The sequence below is a fragment of the Lytechinus pictus genome, chromosome 6 (genome assembly GCF_037042905.1).
Source record: "Lytechinus pictus isolate F3 Inbred chromosome 6, Lp3.0, whole genome shotgun sequence".
Classification (NCBI taxonomy): domain Eukaryota; kingdom Metazoa; phylum Echinodermata; class Echinoidea; order Temnopleuroida; family Toxopneustidae; genus Lytechinus; species Lytechinus pictus.
The window spans coordinates 9,404,123-9,430,533 of NC_087250.1; the positions used below are offsets into that span (position 1 = coordinate 9,404,123).

At 36.3% G+C, this 26,411-nt stretch overlaps 1 protein-coding gene across 3 annotated transcripts in view; it reads right to left on the bottom strand.

Annotated features, from left to right (window-relative positions):
- Window positions 1-10,457, bottom strand: part of LOC129263834 (neurotrypsin-like) — a 22,833-nt gene extending 12,376 nt beyond the window's left edge. Inside the window, exons 1-6 of one of the 3 annotated variants that reach the window (XM_064100860.1) lie at window positions 10,282-10,457; window positions 7,428-7,690; window positions 4,921-5,244; window positions 4,203-4,336; window positions 1,734-1,938; window positions 928-1,248 (exon numbers count right to left, since the gene is read on the bottom strand). In XM_064100860.1, the coding sequence (XP_063956930.1) occupies window positions 928-1,248; window positions 1,734-1,938; window positions 4,203-4,336; window positions 4,921-5,244; window positions 7,428-7,488 (1,045 nt within the window). In that variant the 5' untranslated portion in view covers window positions 7,489-7,690; window positions 10,282-10,457. Of the gene's footprint in view, window positions 1-927; window positions 1,249-1,733; window positions 1,939-4,202; window positions 4,337-4,920; window positions 5,245-7,427; window positions 8,008-10,281 lie in introns of those variants that run through there. The other 2 variants (XM_064100861.1, XM_054901748.2) reach the window with 2 other exon arrangements.
- Window positions 10,458-26,411: the final 15,954 nt, after the last annotated feature.

Genomic DNA, 26,411 nt, shown 5'->3' on the forward strand with positions numbered 1-26,411 from the left:
CCAAACGAATATGAGTAAAACGCGGTAGATATATGCTACACCTAGGCGGATCCAGGATTCGTTTATTAAGGGGCGGCATTTGTACACGATGGTTATTTACTTAAAACAAGTGAAACGCCTCTGGCACAGAAGAAAACACTCATATGATAAAAAGTATTATGTCCAATGACCCAAAATGACCTTTGACCATGATCATGTGACCTAAGACATGCGCAAAACAATCATCCATGCGCAAAACAATCATCCATACTTGATTACCCTATGTCGATGTTTCATGAGCTGGATCCATAAATATTATAAGTTATGATGCAAATTCAACACATACTCCCAACACGGCCAGAGTTCATTGACCTTTAAATGACCTTTGATCTTGGCCATGTTCCTGAAACGCACACAGGGACATACGTAGTTTTGCCTGATAAGAATTTGCAATGCACAAGGACATACGTATTTTTGCCTGATAAAACTTTGCAATGCGCAGGACATACGTAGTTTTGCCTGATCAAAAGCTAGGAGTGTAGTCGTCGATTTAATCAGGTAAAAGCTCGTAAGTTTTAAAAACTGAAGAAAATTACAAGATTTAATGAGGAAATCAAATATTTTTTTGGCCCGATTCCTTATGTTCCACAGGACAAAGGAAACAAAAAAGTCCGATACACCATTCTCCATTTTTTCAAAGAAAGCTAAAGAAGCAATTTTGAATTTTTAAGCTCGAATATCTCGGAATCGCGTAAAAGGAGATACGTAGTTCTGCCAGATCACGACCGTATAATCGTAAATACTGAGTGACCATGTCGTTTCTATGCGTAAACTTGTCGTGGACCACACTGTCATGGTTTGCGCGATCGAATCATGCCCATGGGGCCACCGAAATCCGCGAATTGTGCACAAGTGTTGTAGCCAAAGACCTTATAACAGCACGCTTACCTGTTTCACAGATAACGCCAACATCACGGTCGTGATCACATCCGGGTTGCACCTCTGGGAACCTGCCACACATGAAAAGATGTCTGTCATTCGGAGAGCAGTCGACCCCGTCCATACTAACAAGACCGGTCCCTTGGCCGTAAAAGGCCGCGGGTTTGATGGCCATAGCTCCACGCGGATATCCAAGCTGCTTGCACACGACGTCCCCGTCCGTCTTTCCGAATAACCGATCGCAGACCGTGCTCGTTCGATACCCTCGCCCTAGCTGGATGCGTCCGCGAGAACTTGTCGGGTTACCGCCTGCGTCAAGCAGAAGAATACCTGGGGGGACAACAATCATGACAATGCTATATCACGGCTCCATCACTGCAATGATCAAGACACAAAGTCACAAACAGCGGCAGTTTGAGATCCCACCCCCCCCCCCCAAAAAAAAATAATAATAATAATACAGATAATAGATACACAAATAAAGAAAGAAATAAACAAATATGAAATGAATGCATGAATAAATGGAAAAGAACAAAATAATGAGAAAAATGATAACCCTGAAAAAAAAACAAATATAAACACAAAAAATTTAAAAAAAATGTTGGTGGACCGAAGGTTTGGACCGAACAAACAATTATTGCAAATACGTCGTTATCCAGAGTCACACAAAGACCCTGTTGTCCAGGTCCAACAACTTTCGACCAAAGCCTCTCGGCTCTCAATTTTGATTTGACTTGTATTTTCAAAGGAATTGGTGCCTTGTAGAGAGCGGTCGCGTCGTGTTTGCGAAAAGCTTCTAATAACAAAATATGTACCTGAAACCTCGCATGTTACTCCGACGTCATCTCTATGGCCGCAACGCGAATGGACGGTATCTGATCGGGAGCAGCTGAGGACATCCGGGACCGTGTCCGGTGAAAGGTTACCACATGCTAGCCCACTGATGTGGATCGGTCCCGTTCCCTCACCGAATACGGTAGAACTGTAGAACTGCTTGGCCCTTGCTGTGACACTGAGCACCTGTCACAAGAAATGAATTCGCCATGATCAATTTCATCACCGAATCGAATCGATTTTGCGATCAAACTAGATTGTCAAAACTCCTTGGATGGGGCGCATCTGACCGTATCCCCGCCCCTCTCCCTTTTGAGAGCCATGAAAATATTTGTAGTGGAAAGTGTCGCGCATACGATAGTGATTAGTGAATACCCATTTATTTCATTTTATGTTGTTTTTTCTGAATAACATCCCCTTGGAAAATCCTGGAAGAGTTTTTAGTTTGGACCATTATAACTATATTGTTTACACGATAATACTAGAGTCGTGTCATTGGTTTTTTTTTCTCCGTTGATTCTTTCGGAAATGAAATAACTACGACTTTGAAGGTCTATATAAACGGACGTAAAGGGCATCAACACTTTACAGGGTGTTTACGCCCTCTACGTTCGTTGGTCTATGATTTAATTGCAAAATAACATGACGTCAATAAAGCGTCGTTGCGCTCCATTATCAAAATACCTTGGCATCACACATGTTATAATATATAACATTCAGATATGAATACAACAATATTTGACTAGAAACAACAGTTCTGTACTACGATTGAAGGCATCCATGATCCTTCAGATCTGTTAGTTTCTCTAACAAATTGGCTATGTTAAAATTCGAACAATCTTACGCAGAATTATGGAAAATAATAAAATGATATTTGGCAAACCATTATTTTTTTTCAGGAACATTTTCAATTACAAGTTTTATTGATAAATATATCTTAGACAAGAAAATGACCATCCGTTTATAGTGTAATCCCGCGTGTTCTTTTATGTGTTAGCTACAAAAGGAAAATCCCGTGGCAATGAAGTGATTATAACTTCAGACAACCAAGCCTAAATTAATTAAATTGCTTTGTTGTTTAAATTAGCATGACGTATACAATTTTCTTGCAACATTATATTTTCATTTCAGGGTTTTTTTATCACAAAGACTAAAGTGTGACTGTGGGGGTGTTGCAATAAACTATTTGCAATCAATTGCACACATTCTTTTGCAATTTTAGAATTTATAAATCAATTTTAAGTAGAGCATATCAGATAAGACTGTTTCAAGAAGCAGTTTGGCAATGAATCTCAAATTCTCAATTAATTTCAAAACGTATGATTGATTTAGCAACCAAAAATAGCCTTGCAACTGATCGCAAGTTTCTTGCGACGCCCCATTCACGCTTAAATTTCCAGTTTTGTGCTGTATAAAAGGCATTGCTGCATTGGTTAAATCATGGTAAGAGGGTTCGCACGAATGCGTATTAACCAATACGATTGCGCGTTACATATCATGCGCGCATCAGTAGTATGACTCTAATACCGTGTTTACACTTGATCGGCTTTTGGTTCAGAACCAAAAGCCGAAGCAGAATCGGCTTTTGGTTTGAGTTTACACGTTGTTACAGCTCGCGGTTCAGAACCGCGAGCCGATATGATGCAAAAACCTGAAATGATACGCACACCAACAATATACGTCATAATAAAGACAACGCTGGATCAGTGCGCTTACAATTACGTCACAATGGTAAAGTAAATGAAATGCGCACAAATTGCCGATGCAGAATCGGCTTTCTATTTACACGTAGTAAAAAAGCCGATTCTGCATCAGCTCGCGGTTCTGAACCTATTACTTTGGTGGTGCAAATTGCCGGTTCTGAACCGCGAGCCGATGGAAGTTACTCGCGTTTGTAACACGCTATGAAAAAGCCGATGCTGCATCGGCTCGCGGTTCAGAACCGCGAGCCGATTCAAAAGCCGATTAAGTGTAAACACGGTATAAGTCACACTTAAGGCCATCGCACACCTTACGACTGTTCACGATCCGATTTTGGAACAAATCGCATTTTGCTCATTTCTGAAAATGTGAATGAAACATATCATTTTATTTGAGGTTAAAATTAATTGAAAGAATACTAATATAACCATTTTGAAAGATCGCAAGCCTTTATTTTGGAGTAAAGGCCAAATTAGTTTCAAATCGTAGCCAATCGTACGACTGCTATGACGTCATTACGACTAGATATTAAATTCGCTTTTATTCTAAGAAGGATGATAGCATATTCACATATTTAAATATAGGTATTCGTATGATGATTGAGAGCCATATCTCAATATTAGCATCAAATTCTACTACGTTTTATTCCAAAATCGGGTCGCAGACCAATCGTAAGGTGTGCGGTCGCCTTAAGGCGCATCCCAGTACTCGAACATAGCTTTCAAAAGAAATCATAATTTGAGTCTTACTTGGGCACAGACCATGTTAGCATCACGTGAGTCGAATCCAGTAGTACAAATTGTTCCCCATTCCCCATCTTTAAATATCTCCACCCGACCTTCAGTGGTGGCGAGTCCTCCATGCCTTGCAGCAAGTCGAATCGCTATTTGAAAAATAATATGAATATTAGTTGTATTTGTAGCTGCATGCAGTATTAAAGTATTAGTAGTAGGAGTAGTAGTAGTAGTAGTATATAGTAGTAGTAGCAGCAGCAGTAGTAGTAGTAGTAGTAGGAGCAGCAGTACTAGCATTATCAGTAGTAATAGTAGTAGTAGTAGGCCTAGTTGTATAGTAGTAGTAGCAGCAGTTGTCGTAGAAGTAACAGTGGATACGTAGCAGCTAGTAGTAATTAAGTAGCAGGCTAGCAGCTAGAAGTAAAAGTAGTAGTAGTTGTAGTAGTAGTAGTAGTAGTAGTGGTAGCAGTAGTAGCAGTAGTAGCAGTAGTAGCAGCAGTAGTAGTAGTAGCAGTGGTAGTAGTGGCAGTAGTAGTGGCAGTAGTAGTAGTAGTAGTAGTAGTAGTAGAAGTAGTAGTGGTAGTATCAGTATAGTAGTAGTAGCAGCAGTAGTAGTAATAGTAGTAGTAGTAGTAGTAGTAGTAGTAGTAGTAGGCCTAGTAGTAGGAGTGGTAATAGAAGTATAGTAGTACCAGTAGTAGTAGAATACATAGCAGCTAGTAGTATTATCTACCTTTACAAGATGCATATCCATCAAACTCATGGCCGCATTGGTAGACATCATCACCGTCAAAGGCATCACTGCACTCAGCGAAGCTGCTCTCATTTCCCACGCACTTCACCATGTCTTTCCAGATTGGTACGTAATGCGGAACCGCGTCGCCACTTCCGACTGAAGCCCCGATGGCCCCGGGGAACCCCAATTCGGTACAGACTTGTTGGGCCTCTGTCATGCCCCACCCTGGGTTGCACGCCGTACCCCATACGCCATCGCGTAGGACCTCAACTCGCCCGCTGCTAACCGGCGTGTCACCGTTCTCATCAACCAGGCGTACATCTGTGTAGAAAATAGAAATAATCTTTACAGAGCTTTAACAGCTAGGATATTGGACTTGTAGCAAGACGTTTCCCCAAACAAAACGAATTAAGGACGTTCGACAGTTAAAGTAAAATCCATGTCATTTTCACCAAACTTTGCATATAGATACTTTAGCACCTGAATATTACAAATATGTAAAAATTATGGGTCCATGTGCTTAATTTTTGCTATATAGGGCGATTCCATGCTAGAACAATCAGCCATTTTCACAACATTTATCAACCTGCTGTCCAAACGAACGAAGAACTTCAATTTGCTTTGTGGTAATATTAAAGTACTACTGGGTGGACATGCAAAAAACTGACAACCAATAAAAATATGTCGTCCATAGGTGAATTAGAGCTTAAAATGTTGCGTGTCGTACGACACACAACATTTTCACCTATAATTTAACCATAATCAAATTTTTTGTGTTGCTTATTAGTTTTTCACATGACTACCCACTATAGCTTTATCACTGACAAAACAAATATTTTATTGCTCAAGCATTCGGCTAAGAAACTAGAAATTGTTGTCAAAATGTCCCGTACGAGTCGGACACGTATGGAATCGCCCTATAGAGCTTCAAAGTTCACCCAAATGGATGTTTTTAAGAATTGCGCATTCAAAAGAATTTGGCATTTTTAGACCTCACGAGATCACTACAATGAGTTTAAACCTTTATTACTCAGTCGAAATCTATGAAAATTTCATAAAATTTCGCAATAAAGTTAATGATTGTATCCTTAAAATGTATATTCTATTTATAGTGCTATTTGTTTGCTCTCTTAAGTCTAAAAGCACTGTCAGTTCTTAAAAAATGGTGTGAAAGATAACAAATACCCAGTGTCAAAAATGTGAAATTTCAATAACAAACTTGAGAAATACAATAATGCTTCACTTTATTCAAAACCCATGTCATTTTCACCAAACTTTGCAAAGTTGTAGAGGAAGGTATACCCAAAAGGTACAAACATTAAAAAATATGGGTTCATGTGCTCGTTTTCAAACTATCAGCACTTTTATTAAAGCAAATTTGCTTTTTAAAACATCAAAAACGCGCCAAATGCTTTGCATCTATTTGAGGAAAAATTCCAAACCAATCTACCATTTATTCAAATTCGGGGTTATATTCGTCAAACTTTTCAGCAATGCAGAGAAGAATTTTGAAATTGTAGAAGTATTAAAAAATGGTCCATGGAATAATTCCAGTTTAATGGCTTCATAAAATATCACATTGGATCTGCGGTTAGAGTGCAGATAATGAGAAAAATCAGCTCATACCTACAGCTGATTAATCACCTGTTCATCCATTGTGACGTAAGCGCACAGAGTGTAAAATATGGGCAGATCATGATGCGCACAAAGTTACTATGGAACGTCCTTAAGGTATCAAAAATACCATCCACCCTCAACATAATAATGACCAGGCGCGGATCGAGACTAAAAGTTTTGAGGGACTCTGGGGGCTTGGGAACTTGTCGACGTAGGTTTCTTTAATACCATAGAAAAGCTTGGTCGCTTTGCTCCCTTGGTTTTGAGTTTCTTCAAATTTGTATCCTTCTTGACCCCATGAAACAGAAATGCGTACGGTCATGCCTAGTAGGGCCACGTCTAACAAGATCACATGTAATTGGCAGCTTAACGGTTATGGGGGGAGGGGTCAAGCGGTAAATGACACATCTATCCCCCCCCCCCCTCCATACTCATTTGTGCACTACTTTGCATTAATAATTAGGCCTACTAGTTGCTACCCGAGGGTGAATCGAAGTCACACAGAAGTACTGGTCACTGTAAAAACGCCGCTGGAAATATTTAGCGCGTTCTTTAATTAGACCGGACATTCTTACAAACATCGTGACTATTGTTTTGAGTTTTAAACAAGCTTCTTCAATTTTTTAAGAAAATGTTGAAGCTTTTATACAGGGTTGTTTAAAAATACTTATTAAGTTTAAAAAATAAAGAAAACAAAAATATTTTTTTTAAGTTTAGTGTTAGAATGACGGGCATAAGGGAGGGAGGGAGGGAAAGTGGATGAGGATAAAGAAGGAGGCACTTAACCCGAGCCAGGATAGACTAAAAACCGACATGAGATTAGAGAATAATGGATGAAGAGAGAGTGTGTGTTTGCCAGGAAAGGGGTTAGAGCAAAAAGCACTTACCCTGAGCCAGGGTGGCTGCCGCTAACAAGCTGCCGAGGAGTAGAGACAAAGTTGTCTGCATGGTGAAGATCAAGCTCGAGTCCAACTCAAATCAGAGCGAAGTCAAAGAAGTTTCTCCTCACTTTCTCCCGTCGAAAAGTGATTTCGAAATGCAAATGATACAGGCCGACTCATCTATTTATGCACACATGTGACCTTCTCAAGCATTATGGCCTTCATTGCAGCTCAGTTCAGAGATCCATTCTGCGCATGATCCGAAGATTCTGCGCATGATCAGAAGAAGGTCATTTGTACTCAAGTGACATGGTATATTCAATGAGATAAGCACCAACTCTGATGTCTTGATTATTCATAATATTCTTTTGAATTGTGCCTTTCATTCGGTCCTAATAGAAACAAAAATGCGTCCACTGGCGACTGGTATTTCACAGTTGGCCAAATACATTGTTAAAAAGCAACATACTAATGCAGTGACTACAAAATAATGGAACTAACACCTTCATATAATGTTCACTGATGTGCTATTCTAGTCACCTGGTCTCTGCAATTTCTGCCTCCTGCTATGTAAGGCATGCTTACACAATATCTGCCTATCATAATGAAAGAAATGAAAGGTCATTCGACAATAACTGGTAACTCCGAACTAGTTTTTTTTAGGGGGGTGTTACAGATTGATCATAGGGGCCGTGGCTATCTTTTTTTTCTATTAACATACACAAACAAAATCTGGCGACGATTGCTCTGCTGCAAATTCCACACACTAATGGAATAACCAACTTCAACCCGTGATTTAACACTATACCCTGTCTTAAACATAGCCCTAACCCTAACATAAAACCATTATATACATAGTCAGGTATATTATTCGTTTTATTATTTTCTTCTTAAAATTGCAATTAGCCAAAGTACCTGCTCCTGCTGCCCGCCTTATTCTTTCCTCTGTCCCTCCTGTCTCCCCCCCCCCCTCACCTCCCCCCTCTCTTATAATATTGTAAAACGTAATTTTTCTCACACGATCCATCAGTTACGTTTTTGTCAAGTGCACAAAAATTGTTTGTATTTATTTTTAAACAAAAATATTATTAAGACCCAATATTTATTTGTTGTAATTTTGTAATGTAATTAAGATAGGGGCTTGTCTCTTGTACAAGCTTTGCCTTTTTTCGGCAAGTCCCTCAGTTTTACTTTTAAATACAAATGTCATTTGAGATATCTTTATTTACTGAATTGTGTTCCTTAAATCTATGATTATGTTATATATATTATATTTTGTCTTGTAGTATTTTCGACCTTGTTATGTTATGTTAATCATATTATGTACAATTGTGAAACGGAAATAAATAAATCAAATCAAATCAATCATCTTGCAACCCTAACCCTTACCATTATCGTTATATATTTTCTTTGGTTTTTGTTTTTGTTGATTTTTTTTCTTCTAAGTAGATTGTTTTGTATTTAGACGTCTAGACTGAATTCTTCTCCGGAAATATTATTGTTACGCGCCATTAAAAACGCTTAAATTAATGACAAGCTTGTGAAAGCTTATGAACTAATCGCTTAAGAGTATTAAGCAATGTCTTTATGACCATCCTGTGGTACGTATCTAGGCCTATAATTATGCGATAATAATAAATGACAGGCCTATTGTGGGCGCGTTGTGGTATAGTGATTCTCACTCTCGTCTTTCAAACAAAGGGTCGTGGGTTCTAATCCTAGCCATGATGTGTTTTCCTTCAGCAATAAATTAAAAGCCATATTGTGCTGCCCTCGAGCCAAGTGAGGTGGATGGGATCCTAGCAAGATAAATTGATTGAATGCTCTAAGCGCCATTGAAAAAAGTTGTAGCTCGAGCTAAGCCGGGTTCATAATAGCAGCACTTTGTATTATCAGGCAAAAATCGCTGTAACAGTCCAGCTACACTGTAAAGTAAATTTTAACCAGCACGATGGCAATAATGTGTCCAACCCATTTGGGGTAGTATTTTACCCAATGCGTGAAGCATACTCTCCAGTAAGGTTAAAAAATAAGCAGTAATTACTTTAGAATGGGCAAAAAGTTCATCACACTTGAATAATAACGATGCTTAAAACATGTAAAAGAAATTCCCAATGTTGGTTGCAACATAAGAACCCTCATGGAGCATTTTTGCCCAATAATTTTAGAGTATTATTATCAATATCATTCAACCGATGATGAAAATGTCTCTTTCTTGAGCACCGTATTTGGGTTTTAGCACTTCATCCATCATTGGATGTGGAGCGTTGTGGCCCAGTGGATTAGTCTTCGGACTTTGAAACAGAGGGTCGTGTGTTCGATTCCCAGCCATGACGTAATTTCCTTCAGCAAGAAACTGATCCACAATGTGCTGCACTCAACCCAGGTGAGGCAAATGGGTACCGGTAGGAAGTAATTCCTTAAAAAGCTGTGTGCGCTATGAACGCCTAGATTAGCCTGGTAATATAGGAGCGCCTTGAGCACCTAACAAGGTGGATATGTGCGCAATATAAATACCCTATATTATATTATTATTATTATTATTAGGGAGTATTCCCCGAAGTCGTTGTATGAAGCACAAACAACATTCGTTTACCCCAACTTTGTAATATTTTTTGTCTAAAATCACCTTCATTTGGGTTTTAAAACCCCCTTGTTTGCTTATATTTATTTTTATCTTTTGACAGAAATCATCCTTATTCGGATGTGAAGAGCAGCCCTCCTTAAACAAAAATCGTTCCTAGGCCCCTATGCATAATTTAATTTCGTCCCTATACAGTGCGTCCCAGAAAAAACGAAACCGAGATTAAGCGATGATTTATCATAACTTAATCACAAATACAATAGACAAATGACCTACCAATGTAAAGCTTAGAATCTCCTCTTTCATCTGTTAAAGGGGAATTTAGCCTTGGCCATCAAATGTTGTGTTGGGAAGGAGAAAAATAAATTAAACAGAATGGTGAAGGTTTGAAAGAAATCGGACAAGCAATAAATAAGTTATAGCTGCTTTAAAATTGAGATCACTAATAGTATGCAGATTTTAAATTGGCAACTTGGTAAGTAAATTATGACAAGGGGCAAGGACAACTTTCCCATAGGCCATGTACTTTATTATCGGGGATTTGTAGTTTTCTCCTAAGTACCCATTCCCCTGGGGCAGTAGTCTAAATATAACCCAGATAGTATATTGTTTAATGTCATCATGAAAGAAAAATATAATTTGAAATAAAACTTTTGGGAAAAATGACATTTTAGCCATAATATGTATTGGAGTACATGGAAGAGTAGTCTTTGCCTTACATCACTATGACATCCCATATGCGGCCAATTTGAAGTCTCCATGAGTATAGGGATTACCAATATTTACAACTTTTGAAAATTCATAACTTTCTTGTTGTTTGTCCAATATTGTTCAAACTTTCACCTATCAACTTGTCTGATTTTTCTTTTTCTTATAAAAACAAGTTTTTATTTGGGTTGGATTCCCCTTTAATTAGATTATTCCTCATTCACGCATGAGTGAGCAAAAACAATTTGAAGAAAGGATACCAAAAACTCATTTGGCGGGGGGTATCTGAATTTCAAAAAGAAAATCACATGCCTAAAAAGTTCAATATCTGCTCTTTTATTTGATACCTTAATCACAAAAAATGGTTAAGAAGTAAAAAAGTTATGTTCCCTCGAAACAATGCTTGTATTTCCATAATTTCATTAAATAAACGTGTTTTCATCCCACAGAAGCTATCGCATGATTAACAAAAGACTTAATGCATGGCTGATCGTCAACAAAACGGAGTGTCAAGTGAGTTTGAACGTTAGCCTGTAAAACTTCTTCATTTTATGAAATTATTGAAATTCAAGCCTTATTTCAAATAACCAGAACTCTGTTATTTCTTGACCATTTTCTGTAATTGAGGTATCAAATTAAAGAGCAGATATTGAACTTTTTAAAAATTTGGTTTTCTTTTTTAAACCCAGATACAGCCCGCCAAATGACTTTTTGGTATCCCCTCTTCAAATTGTTTTTGCTCACTCATGCGTAAATGAGAAATAATCTAAGTATTTTCAGATGAAAGAGGAGATTCTAAGCTTTACAATGGTAGGTCATTTGTCTATTGTATTTGTAATTAAATTATGATAAATCATCGATAAATCTCGGTTTCGTTTTTTGTGGGACGCACTGTAGATACGCTCTTCCAACGGACTTAAACTGTCCCGGTTTTGGCCCTATGTCCAGCATTTCACAGCATAAAACTTTTTCATTGAATTAATTCCCACTTACGCCACCTGGGTTGAGAGCAACACAGTGAGGCAAAATCCCAAAGTGGATTAGTCTCCAGATTTTGAAACAGAGGGTCGCGGGTTCAATTCCCAGCCATGGCGTAGTTTTCTCCAACAAGATATTGCTCCATATTGTGTTGTAGTCGAACCAGCTAGTGAGGTAAATTGGTACCTGGTAGGAATGAACTCCTTGACTTGTGTGCGCTGTAAATAATTTTGTTTCTGTTGCTGTTTATGGTAAATCCCGTAGGAACTCATCAGGACAACATTTTACTGGTAAACGCCAAGCTGGTATATAACCAATTACCTGGGAAACATTTTACGTCTAGCTTAATCAGTCATAATGGCAGACCTTGTAGACGAAATATATTACTAACGGGCCTTTTTATCAAAGTGAAAACAATTGCAGAGTGGGGATTCGAACTCATAACCTTGCGATTATGGCCCGTATTCTGAAGTCGGGTTTGACTCAAACTCAGGTTTAAAGTTGTGGTTTAAGTATGGATAGCCAATTGTTACATAAATCACAACAGTAGAGATATAATATTTCACCTCATTTGGCTCTCAAATCATTCATAATTGTGTAGGAAGTATAAATAGATTATTGTCTACACCATCGATGAATCAGGAAAGAGCACAGTAAACATAAGAAACATACAACTTAATAAAAAAAATTGTCACTTTTGGCTTCCCATAATTTTAATACAGAGTTAGACCATGGTCTAAGTTAAACCTGACTTCAGAATACGGACCTATGAGTCCAATGCTCACCACTGAACCTCACGACTCTCAATTACGAGCGCCAAGCTAAAACCTTTGTGTTACGGGGCCCTAATTGTATTAAATATTATGTTGTGACACAAGGGAATATATTAGGACCTCTACTATTCTTCAACATGATATATGACTCATGTAAGATATCGGTATTGTCATACCTGAATATGGACAATTACACATTGTGCAAAGTAGGAAATTAAATCAACCATTCACTGTCTCTTAAAGATGTTAGGCAACATACTGTCCACACAACAACTGATTGAAACTGTATCCGATTCTGGGTAGTTTTAAACCAATAATGTGTGCTTTGGGTGAAAACTACACAGTATTGGTTGAAAAATATCAAGATCTCAATGATTTTTTTTTTGTTGTGTGGACACAGTATGTTGCCCAACATTTTAAGAGTGCCCTTTAGCATGCAAAATTGTCAAAAGCCACCCGACAACCAACACTAAGTCGCCGAAAAATTAACTTCAAGATGGAGAAATCAACGTTTAAAGTTAATAAGGATCTACTCAAGCATGAGACGTGTAGATTGTTGAATCTCGGTGAAACGCCCAAGCAGTCTGGAAAAATACTATTGTATGTTGTTTTTAACAGTTGGAAGTAGATATACACTGCAAAAACTCCGGTGTTGATTTAACACCAGCCCGGAATCTATATATGTCCACACCAGAAAAGTATTGAAACAACACCAGTTTGGAATCAAACTGATGCTGTTCTAATATTATTTGGTGTTAAAAAAAAAGTTTTCTGGTGTTAGACCAAAACGAAACTGGTGTTGTTTAACACTTTTCTGGTGTGGACATATATAGATTCCGGGCTGGTGTAATATCAACACCGGAGTTTTTGCAGTGTACTCTTTCAGATAAATATTTTTGTTTGCCTTTTTTAAGAATTAAATTACGATTGGCTATTTACAGACACCATACCCTGGCAACCAGGGCCCTGGGATCGACTTTAAGTAGGGGTGCTGATGTGAATTAAAAAAAAAAAGGTTTTCACTACATAACGGATTTCAAATTGTTCGAGAGAAATTTGAAAAGCAAGACAAAAATGGGGTTTTACTACACAATGAAACTGAAATTGGTGCCACGAAATTTGCAAAGCAAAAGAAGGTATCACTACAAAATGAAAGTCATTTTTGTTACATTTTTCACAACTTCCAGAATACCTGGGGGTGCTGCCTATGGAGAATAATACACGCACGCAGCACCCCCAAGCACCTCCGCTTCCCAGGGCCATGTAACCCAGATTTAACAATAAGTCTGGCGACGTATTGTTAGATTCTGGGGTACTGGTCATATTATTAATGTACTGAATGATATCCGTGTCTGTTTCATTTAGAATAGCGTGACCTTGATGTCGCTGAATCCATAATAGAAAAAAAATGTTTTGCCATGACAAGTTACATCAAATCCGAATACTGTCGAATAAATTCGGACCCATTCTGCCCGAATATGGCCTGATTTAGATAATTTCGGTGGATTCGAATGTTCCTGAGTCCCTCCCGAATTTTCTCGCGTTCGCGGAGGGAGAACAGAATACTCCCGAAACCACCCCGGGGGAGGGGGCAGTCAAATATATTGTTGTACACACGCGTGACCAAAAAAATGCGTTTTTCAGTTTGGACGCGGGCCGCACGTGCACTCTTAAAGGATATAAAAAACGCCTATAAAAAAAACGGTAGTTTTGAAAGACTGGTCAATGGTCAATCGCAGGGTCAAACGTATTTAGGGTATGTTTTTTCCAAAGCTTTTTTTAGACTAGCCAAACGTGTTTAGTGTATGGTTTTCTTTTCCCCAAGCTTTTTCCCCGGGGTTATATTCTGGCGACAACTTGTTTAGGGGCCAAAAAGCCCGCGAAAAACTTGTGTATGGGGTTATTTTGCACACAGAGAAAAACTCGTGTAGGGGGTGTTTGGAAATAATTTGGCCACGCGTGTGTACAGCAATACATTTGACTGCAACCACCCCCCCCCCAACCGGGAAACCACCAAAATTCGTGTATTCGGATGAATTCGCAGCTAACCGGCCTTTACACCAAAATCGAATTCTCCCGAATAAATTGGGACCGATTCTTCCCGAATTCGGCATAATTCTGTTGGTTCCGTTGGAATCGAATGTTTCCGAATCCTTTCTGAGATTTCTCGCATTCGCGGAGGAGAACAGAATACTCCCAAAACCACCCGAATACGTGTATTTGGATGGATTTGCAGCTGATTCGATTCCAGTGTAACTCTAGCTTAACCCTAAAATGACTGGGCTATTTGAGATGTATTGAAGACGGGGGGAGGGCATGATGCCTCCCCTCCCCCTTCTGATCTCGGCCGCCGTTTGTGCGGTCACGCCGAAATTAGTCACGCCCATTCTTTACCACATAAATTACGAGCCAGTAAAAATAACTCTGAAAATAATATTTTTTGTTTATTATGAATAAAATATGCAAATTTATTCGTGAAAAACATTATTTGCATATTGAACACCCAATTTCAATTCAAATTTTCTCTTTTTTCCCAGATCTCATCTTAGTAAACTAATTAAAAGCTTTCCACAAAGAAAAATTTCGGAAGCCAATTTTTTCCTTATTTCTTTGCTTTTAGAATTTCTTATCTATCTCATTGTTCTTCTTTTTTTTTATTGTCTTTTCAATGGAAATTATAACAGACCATTTAACAACTAAATTAAACCCTAAATTAATTAAGCAGACCAATTAGAATGAAAAATAATCACCCTTTTATAAATTTTATATCCCATAGACTTTGTACATAAGGTATTCAAGTTCAAACTTTATTTCATTTATCAACTCAATACAAGATAAGGAATAATTACACAGATATAAAATGGTAACCGTACAAATCAATACAAATGAATATACATTGCAAGTAATATGACTATACAAGAAAGTAAATAAATGTTTATGGTAAACACTAAATAACGTGATAATCATATCAACCATTAACAATATATACAATGGAAATAGAACAAAATGTATGCCATTCTCGGAAAAAAAAATATTTAAAAAATGCAAGGCTACCTTTATAACTCTTTTTTTTTTCAATAAGTAAGGTTGAGTAAATGGAGGGATCCACTAAAAAGCAGGGCTTGTTGAGTGTGGACCCCTCAGAGAATCAAAGATGGTTTAAAGTACAGGTATAAAACGAAAATGAGAATGAGAGAGAGAAAAAAAAAGAATAAGGTTGATGTGATAGTCGATGAAGAAATACCGAGATAATGGATGAAGAATTATATCAAAAGGATAGGGTGGTGCACATGTGTGGTTGAAAGAAGAAGAGAAGAAGGAGAAACAAAAAAAAAACAAAAGAGTGAAAGGCATAAGACCGATGAAGGAGAATGAGCGGAAGAGAGCGAGGTAGACAGACGGTCAGGGAGGGGGGGGGAGAAAGAAGAGGGTAAAAGGGATTGGTTATCGACTGTTCAATTGGAATTTGCTTTATATGATTCAAGAATTTGTTTCTTCAGTTTAATCTTAAAACTGTTCAAACTGGCAGCATTTACGATGTCATTGCTGAGTGAGTTCCAGTATTTAGGGCCATAGAAGGTAATTGTTTTTTGTGCGAAGAGAGTACGGGTACGGGGTAGGTGGAAGCGACGGGATTGTCGGGTTGGATAATTGTGAATAGTGTTGTTTTTTGTAAACATGATCATCAAAATGTTTAGTAATTTATTTGTGTTCAGTTTGTACATGAATTGTCCTGTATGAAAAAGAAATAAATCCGGAAATTTGAGGAGATTCGACTTGTAGAACAAATCATCAGAGTATGACATCGAAAAGGAGCATTATGTATAATCCTTATAACCTTCTTTTGTAGAATAAGCATTTTGTCGGTGAGACTCTTGTAGGCGTTACCCCAAGCCAGTATTCCATAATTAAAATACGGAAGTATAAGTGATAAATAAAGTGTAAATAGTGTTGGTTTTGGAAAGAAATGTCGAAGTTTGTTCATTATACCAACATTCCGCGATACAGTTTTGGAAATATTTTGAATATGAATGTTCCATTTTAATTTATCGTCAATTGTGAGGCCTAAGAATTTGGTTGATGTGACCCTATTGAGAGGTGTGTTTTCCAAAAGGATGTCTCCGGGTAGATTTCGCAAAGTGTTACTAAATAACATAAAATTTGTCTTAACGATGTTTAGAGATAATTTGTTGGCTTTAACCCACTGTACTACACGTTCTAGTTCAAGATTTATAGTAGAAAGAAGAGTAATTGGGTTTGCATGAGAATAAAATAAGTTGGAATCGTCTGCAAATAAAATGAAAGATAGAACGTCTGAAGATTTATAAAAGTCGTTTATGTATATGATAAATAACAAGGGGCCAAGGTATAAAAATGAGCCCCGGAAAAGTTTTGAAAATGTGTGTGAGGGGGGGGGGGGGCTGAGGCCTATAGGGGTTGACCTAGCAGAAAATGACAGTAGCGCAAGGAGACAACCATTTTGAAGGATGCAGGCATGGCGTATATGGGACAAAAAAATATATTTAAAAAAAGCAAGTCAGCACAACTATTGCCCTTTTTAGACAAATTTCAAGTTTTGTGTCAGATTTTAAACGAAAATATTTCAAAAACTAATATCACATTTCACCCTCCTCCTTTCCTTTTCTCTCCTTTTCTCATTTTTTTTTCTTGGTGCTGGTGAAAATATTGGGGGCCATTGTCCCAACCCCCCCCCCCTTCTGTACGCCAGTGCCAAGTAGTAATTTTGACATTTTTGTATACGTTTATCAAACACGAAATAAGAGGGGCTATCCACTACCAGTCCCGCAAGATAGCTTACTATTCAATTCAATTCAAATCTTTATTTCATTTCCATTCAAACATAATACAAAGTAATATAAATCGGATACCATTTTACAGGTGAACATTCTCATCTCGTAACAAAAATAAAAGTATAAAATTTGAATTTTGGAATGAGAATACTGATATTTTTTACTTGTTCCGTATAACCCAACTTTTGTAATGCTTTGATAGTTTTTTTTTTAAATGAAATGTGGAAACAGATAAATCAAGCAATAAGTTGAATGACCCCAATACAAGGACGCCTGACTGTGAGGGCGTAATATCCTTTATACAGGTTCAACGTCTGGAAATGTCACAAAACTGGACGCGAATATGTTTTGTAACTTTCGAATTACTTTCTAGGTGAATTAATATACCCAAAAGTAAACTAGGGCATTGAACAATCATGTGGATAAATACTTTAATTCTAAATAAGTCCACTTTAAAGCGATCAATTAAATCGCTTGGCTAACAATCAGATTCAGTGAAAATCTTATATCCGGCCTGATCTGTTTTAACAAATGATTCATTAATAAAATTGTGAAATACGTTCAGATATCTATATCGATACTTACTTGTTCTTATTTAACTTGGGTTTTATAAGGGGAGGGGGGGGGGGCTAGGCGAAAAAAATGCCCGAATCTTAAACAGAATTCACTGTGTTGATTAGACCCCGAATAGAGTCTTTTAAGTAATTTTTCAAAGTTACTTTAAAAAAAAAGATATTTTTCAAAGTTAGGATTTTGTTTCCTTGCCCGGCGCTTCGTGTGTTGGATTGGCAAGGGTGCTGATGCTGCTGATTACTCATCATATCGTTATTATTTTGAGTATCAATATAGTTGTTATTAAAGGTCAAGTCCACCCCAGGAAAATGCTCATTTGAATAAATAGAGAAAAATCAAACTAGCATAGTGCTGAAAATTTCATCAAAATCGGATGTAAAATAAAAAAGTTTATGACATTTTAAAGTTTCGCTTTAATATTTTTCACAAAACAGTGATATGCACAATTAGGTGAGTGAGTCGATGATGTCCATCACTCACTAATTCTTTGTTTTTTATTGTTTGAATTATACAATATTACATTTTTTACAGATTTGACAATGAGGACCAACTTGACTGAACCATATAGTATTAAACAATGCTAGTTTTACATGTTCAGGGAGGAATTAATAATTGTATCACTTGACAATGAGGAGAAAATTAGAATATTTCATATTTTGTATAATCAAATACAAAGGAAATACATGTAGTCCGTGGAATACGTCATAGTCTCATCATTTGCATACAAGCCAGGATGTGCATATAAATGTTTTGTGAAATTAAGCGAAGCTTTAAAATGTCATAACTTTCTTATTTTACATCCGATTTTCATGAAATTTCAGTGTTATGCTTGTTGGATTTTTCTCTTTTTATTGATATCAACTTTTTGTTTGGGTGGACAACGTAATAATAATCTTTAAAACAATAAATATGATAATGATGATAATAATAATAATACACATTAAAAAAAAATAGCACATTGGTTTAGCCCGTCACAAGAACAAGAGAAGAAGAACAAGAACAAGTTTAAGAACTATTTAACAACAGTATAAGAACAAGTTGTTTACACTTTTTTTTTTTAACTTAAAAAAAATGTTTAAATAGTTTAAACAGTTGTTTAATCTTTTAAAACGGTTATTTAAAAGTTTAAACAATGGTTGTTAAAGTGATGGGCTTAAACAACGTGCTAACAGCGTTTTTACAGTGTAACAACAATAAACACCATCATCATCATCATCATCATAAGACCGCCATAATCTTGTGTTTAATGACATTAACTGGCAGTTCCTGGTATGATTTGTCTTCATCTTCCACTGATTCTAATGTATTACTCTATTTTTAAGTATTTATATTTATTATGCTGGTGTTATTTGTTGTTGTTTTCTGGTTTTATGGTTGTTTTCTTTGTATGGTATATGCATTGTTTTACTCTTTGTATAGTGTATACTATTGTAATATGTTTGTATTTTAACAGGGCTCTCTCGTAAAGCAGTTTTTTACTGAAGAGACCACCCAGGGTAAATAAAACAAAATAAATAAATAAACCATCATCATCATAATTGCTTTTATGTAGCAACAAAATATAACACTACTATGACGAGAAACTCGAATTGCGAAGACCCAGATACGTATATATATCAGTGATATACCAGACCGATAAGAAAGGCTCTCGGACATTAACAGAGTGAAATTCTTTGTTACACTTGAAATAAGTTTTGTTAGAGCATGGGTCCTACTAGTAGGATCCATGGTTAGAGCAAAGTAATTCAAGGGAAAATATACGGACTTCATCTTCATGATGATGATGATAATAACATATTTGTGTTATCTACTTTTTGAGGGGCCCACATTGTACAAGCATTGATTTTTAGTGGGTCCCTCCATTTCCATCTTAATTTAATTTCTATTGAAAAATAGTATACTTATTTAAAACCTACAATGTGTTGCCCAAATTGTCTAAGTGGTTTTTTTTTTCACAACATATGTATCATTATTTTCTTTTTTTTTTGCAACCTATACAAATATTTATGTTTATATATGGTATACAATTCATGTATGTACAATTGATGGAAGTGAAATAAATAAATTTGAATTTGATAATGATAAAATGATAAATGACATCCCACTGTGCTTTTTCTAACTCATCACAACAGTCATAACCTCATATACAGGCAAGGCATTTATATTAAAAAAAAAATAAACAGAAGCATGTTGAAATTAAAGGATGAAAAAATGGGTAAGTCTTCGAAAATGGGGAAAAACTAGGATACAAGTTTCGTATTGTAGTTGGAAGTTAAGACTTATCTAGCATAGACATGATAGAGGTGTTTGGAATACATGGTTGAAAAGAATTATGACATTATGGAGTTAACTGCCGCATAAATTTATAGTCATAACCGCCCCCCCCCCCCCCGAGATAAAAGGTAGAATATTAACATAACAATAATAACTGTGATAATAATATTGAAAATAATGATAATGAATAAAAAGATAAAGTAAGGAATAAAATGAAAAATAAAGAAAAAAAAATTAACAATATATAAACGTTCATCACAACGCACATAATTCGAACAAAATATGAAGTGAAGTTCAGGCAATGATAAATTTCAGCATGTCTGAAAACCAAAATCAATAAACAAATAAACCTCATAAAATTTTACATCATGAAGCCTGCAAGATCGTATCGGACACATTGCAAACACTCCGGTGTTTATTTAACACCAGCCCGGAATCTATACAATATATGTCCACACCAGAGAAGTATTGAAACAACACCAGCTTGGAATCAAACCGATGCTGTTTTAATACTAATTGGTGTTGTATAAACACCTATCTGGTGTTGGATCAAAACGAAACTGGTGTTATTTAGCACCTCTCTGGTGTGGACATATATAGATTCCGGGCTGGTGTTAAATCAACACCAAAAGTTTTTGCAGTACATGGGGTGAAAACCGTGATACCGCCAATCTCTATAACATGGGGGAGGTCAGAAACACATTTGGAGGAAGGATTCGTGTCTGAGTTCATGATTATAAGAAAATAAAATGGCACTAGAAGGAAGTGGCGTACAGATAAATTTTTTTTGAGGGGGCTGAATTTGACGTATTGCGTAAAATTTATAAGAAGTTGCGAGCGAGCGAAGCAACCCAGAACAAAAATTGGCAGTTTTATTATAAGATTCAAGTTTGTGAGAGATTTTGACACAATATTCAGAAAATAATATCGTATTTCACCGTTATCCCTTTCCTCTTCTCTCCTTTTTTCTTGGTCGTGAAAAATTTGGAGGGGGCAAGAGCCCCACCACCCCCCCCCCCCCATCTGTACACCAATGTTTAAAGGTCAGAAATACATTCGGAGAAATTGAGACAAGGATTCGTGTCTGAGATGAAGATTATAAGATAATAAAATGGCACTAGCTGTAGCAAATCGCTTTAGATTCGGATTTGTCTAGATCAGGAAACAATTCGAGATCTTTTTTATTTGTTCTTCTTTGTTTGAAAAGAAAATGAAATTGTTGATTCCCCGAGTTCTTCAGGAAACGTCGAAACGCTTCGATTCGTGATTATTGTATTTTTGTTCTATTTCACTGGAATCATGAGAGAAGACCTAATGTAAAAACAAAAGAAATTAAAATTGTTGATTCCGCGATTTCATCGGATAATCCGAAACAGCTCGAGTCATGATTATTGCATTTCGTTATATTTCATTTGACTCAGAATACACCGAACTCAAGTAGTATGATATACATGTATCGATGAAGAGGGTTTTACTATAGCTCGTGGAATCGTTTGCGATCATTAAAGGAGAATGAAACTCTTGGAGCAAGTTAGCTTTTGTGAAAGCAGAAAAATCAAAGAATAAGATCAACAAAAGTTTGAGTAAAATAGGACTAGCAATAGAAGAGCATTTGAGCATTTGAATGTCGAGATCAATAATGCTATGGAGATCCTCCCATTGGCAATGCGACCACGATCTATGATGTAACAGATGAACAACTCTCCCCTTTTGGACACTGAAAATATACCCCAAAACATCTCTTTTTGCTCATTCTAATCATATGACAAACGATTTATCAATGATATAATGTTGTGAAACCTCTGTACTTGTCCTCTCATAAAGAGAACACCTCACCTTGTGATAGACTCTATAAAAATTAGAATATAAGTGAAATAAGTACTAAAGTAATGAGGGAGTTGTACGTGTGTGACATCACAGATCTTGGTCGCATTGCCAATGGGAGGATCTACATGGCATTATTGATCTCGACATTCAAATGCTCAAATGCTCTTCTATTGCTAGTCCTATTTTACTCAAACTTTTGTTGATCTTATGTATCTAATGTATTACTTTATTTTAAGTATTTCTATTTATTATGCTGGTGTTATTTGTTGTTGTTTTCTGGTTTTATAGTTGTTTTATTTGTATGGTATATGCATTGTTTTACTCTTTTTATAATGAATTGAATTGAATTGAATTTATTAGAACTTCACTGGCAATTGCCAGTATTTTGTTCATAACAAGAAGTACAAAATGATACAAGACAAATATACAATGCAAGGAATATAAGCAAATAAACAAAAACAAAATAGTATTTCGTCAAAAAGAAAAAAAAGAAAAAAGAAACAACTTGTAAATTATATACAAATATACACAATAAACATAGGAATCATTCGGATAGATATTTTGACAATGAATATAGAGACTGATATCCAAGAAAAGATAAAGAAAACATAAAGAAAGTGAGAGAGGAAAGGGAAATAAAGAGGGAAGCAGTTCGAAAATGGAGAGAGCGGGAAAGAGAGGAAGAATGAGAAGAATGGCATTACATGTAAATTCATTGTGTAAAAATATTGCGAATATATCACTTCAAAGTGTTTACCGGTTGATATTTTTAGTACTTAGAAATGTATACCATTGTAATATGTTTGTATTTTAACAGGGCTCTCTCGTAAAACAGTTTTGTACTGAAGAGACCACCCAGGGTTAAAAAAAAATAAAAAAAATAAATAAATCATCATCAGTGATACACCAGACCGATAAGAAAGGCTCTCGGACATTAACAGAGTGAAATTCTTAGTTACACTTGAAATAAGTTTTGTTTAATAGAGCATGGGTCCTATTAGTAGGATCCATGGTTAGAGCAAAGTAATTCAAGGGAAAATATACGGACTTCATCTTCATGTGGGTTTTTTGTGGGTTTTTTGCTTTTTAGTGGGTCCCTCCATTTCCATCTTAATTTAATTTCTATTGAAAAATAGTATACTTATTTAAAACCTACAATGTGTTGCCCAAATTGTCTAAGTGTTTTTTTTTTTTCACAACATATGTATCATTATTTTCTTTTTTTGCAACCTATACAAATATTTATGTTTATATATGGTGTACAATTTATGTATGTACAATTGATGGAAGTGAAATAAATAAATTTGAATTTGAATTTGAATTTGATAATGATAAAATGATAAATGACATCCCATTGTGCTTTCTCTAACTCATCACAACAGTCATAACCTCATATACAGGCAAGGCATTTTTATAAAAAATAAACAAAAGCATGATGAAATTAAATGATAAAAAATGAGTAAGTCTTCGAAAATGGGGAAAAACTAGGATACAAGTTTCGTATTGTAGTTGGAAGTTAAGACTTATCTAGCATAGACATGATAGAGGTGTTTGGAATACATGGTTGAAAAGAATTATGACATTATGGAGTTAACTGCCGCATAAATTTATAGTCATAACCGCCCCCCCCCCCCCGAGATAAAAGGTAGAATATTAACATAACAATAATAACTGTGATAATAATATTGAAAATAATGATAATGAATAAAAAGATAAAGTAAGGAATACAATGAAAAATAAAGAAAAAAAATAACAAAAAAAATTAACAATATATAAACGTTCATCACAACGCACATAATTCGAAAAAAATATGAAGTGAAGTTCAGGCAATGATAAATTTAAGCATGTCTGAAAACCAAAATCAATAAACAAATAAACCTCATAAAATGTTACATCATGAAGCCTACAAGATCGTATCGGACACACTGCAAACACTCCGGTGTTGATTTAACACCAGCCCGGGATCTATACAATATATGTCCACACCAGAGAAGTATTGAAATAACACCAGCTTGGAATCAAACCGATGCTGTTTTAATACTAATTGGTGTTGTGTAAACACCTATCTGGTGTTAGATCAAAACGAAACTGGTGTTGTTTAGCACTTCTCTGGTGTGGACATATATAGATTCCGGGCTGGTGTTAAATCAACACCAAAAGTTTTTGCAGTACAGGGGGTGAAAACCGTGATACCGCCAATCTCTATAACATGGGGGAGGTCAGAAACACACTTGGAGGAAGGATTCGTGTCTGAGTTCATGACTATAGGAAAATAAAATGGCACTAGAAGGAAGTGGCGTACAGAAATTTTTTTTTTGAGGGGGCTCAATATGACGTATTGCGTAAAATTTATAAGAAGTTGCGAGCGAGCGAAGCGACCCAGAACACAAATTGGCAGTTTTTTTATACAATTCAAGTTTGTGAGAGATTTTGACACAATATTCAGAAAATAATATCGTATTTCACCGTTATCCCTTCCCTCTTCTCTCCTTTTTTCTATTTCGTGAAATATTTGGAGGGGGCAAGAGCCCCCCCCCCCCCATCTGTACACCCATGTTTAAAGGTCAGAAATGCATTTGGAGAAATTGAGACAAGGATTCGTGTCTGAGATGAAGATTATAAGATGATAAAATGGCACTAGCTGTAGCAAATCGCTTTAGATTCGGATTTTCTAGGTCTGTAAACAATCCGAAATCTTCTTTATTTGTTCTTCTTTGTTTGAAAAGAAAATGAAATAGCTGATTCCCCGAGTTCTTCAGGAAACGTCGAAACGCTTCGATTCGTGATTATTGTATTTTTGTTCTATTTCACTGGACTCATGAGAGAAGACCTAATGTAAAAAAAAAAGAAATTAAAATTGTTGATTCCGCGATTTCATCGGATAATCCGAAACAGCTCGAGTCATGATTATTGCATTTCGTTCTATTTCATTTGACTCAGAATACACCGAACTCAAGTAGTATGATACATGTATCGATGGAGGGGGTTTCACTATAGCTCGTGGAATCGTTTGCGATCATTAAAGGAGAATGAAACTCTTGGAGCAAGTTAGCTTTTGTGAAAGCAGAAAAATCAAAGAATAAGATCAACAAAAGTTTGAGTAAAATAGGACTAGCAATAGAAGAGCATTTGAGCATTTGAATGTCGAGATCAATAATGCTATGGAGATCCTCCCATTGGCAATGCGACCACGATCTATGATGTAACAGATGAACAACTCTCCCCTTTTGGACACTGAAAATATACCCCAAAACATCTCTTTTTGCTCATTCTAATCATATGACAACCGATTTATCAATGATATAATGTTGTGAAACCTCTGTACTTGTCCTCTCATAAAGAGAACACCTCACCTTGTGATAGACTCTATAAAAATGAGAATATAAGTGAAATAAGTACTAAAGTAATGAGGGAGTTGTACGTGTGTGACATCACAGATCTTGGTCGCATTGCCAATGGGAGGATCTACATGGCATTAGTGATCTCAATATTCAAATGCTCATAACTTTCTTATTATTCATTCAATCTTCCTCAAACTTTCAACAATATGTTTCTTTGATTTTTCTCTTTGATATGGATTCAGCTGGTTTCAAGGGTTTCATTCTCCTTTAATTGGGTACAATATATGTTGCACAAAAGCAGTCGCTCCACCAATATTATTGTGTCATGAGCTTAACTGAATTCAACCCCATCGCGCAAGCCAAAACCAATATCACACGTGCTACCTATATATATTAATGTAAAGGTATCCGTATTATCATATTTGGAATTATGTATATCAATCTTAAAGAATAACAATAATCTTTGAAACCTGATAGAGACGTCTGCGTTAATGATGGATGTAAAGTGGTCACTAAGACAATGCAAAAGATAATAAAATGGCACTAGCTCTAACAAATCGCATTACATTCATTTTTTTGGAGGGGAGGGCTTTTTGTAGCCCCCTCCACCCCGCCCCCACAATCTGTATGCCATGCACTGCAGTTAAATACTCACTACTGACTCTGTACCCGATCGCGAAAAAGTATATCAAGTGTCACCTTATATAGATCACTGTAAAAGTGTGCGTATTATTATTTCATGCATGATTGTTTCCTCAAAATCTAATACTAATCTTTAAAACCCGATAACGATGTCTGTGATATAAATGGATTTGTTATGGTCCCTATAAAAGATAATAAAAGTCACTGGCTGTAATAAATCGCATTCGATTCGGATTTTGCTTGATCAGTAATCAATTCGAATTATTCTTTTCGAAGTCCTTTATAAACATAAACAAAATGGCTGGCCTTGATCAGTTGATGTGAAAAGAAAACATAAAAGTTGATGTCATGCATGATTTCAGCGGAAAATCCGAAACGGTTCGAATCGTGATCAATTAATTTTCATTCTATTTCATTGGAGTCTTTAAAAAGGGGCATCGAAAAATATCCCAAACTCAACAAGTATATAGCAGTAAAAC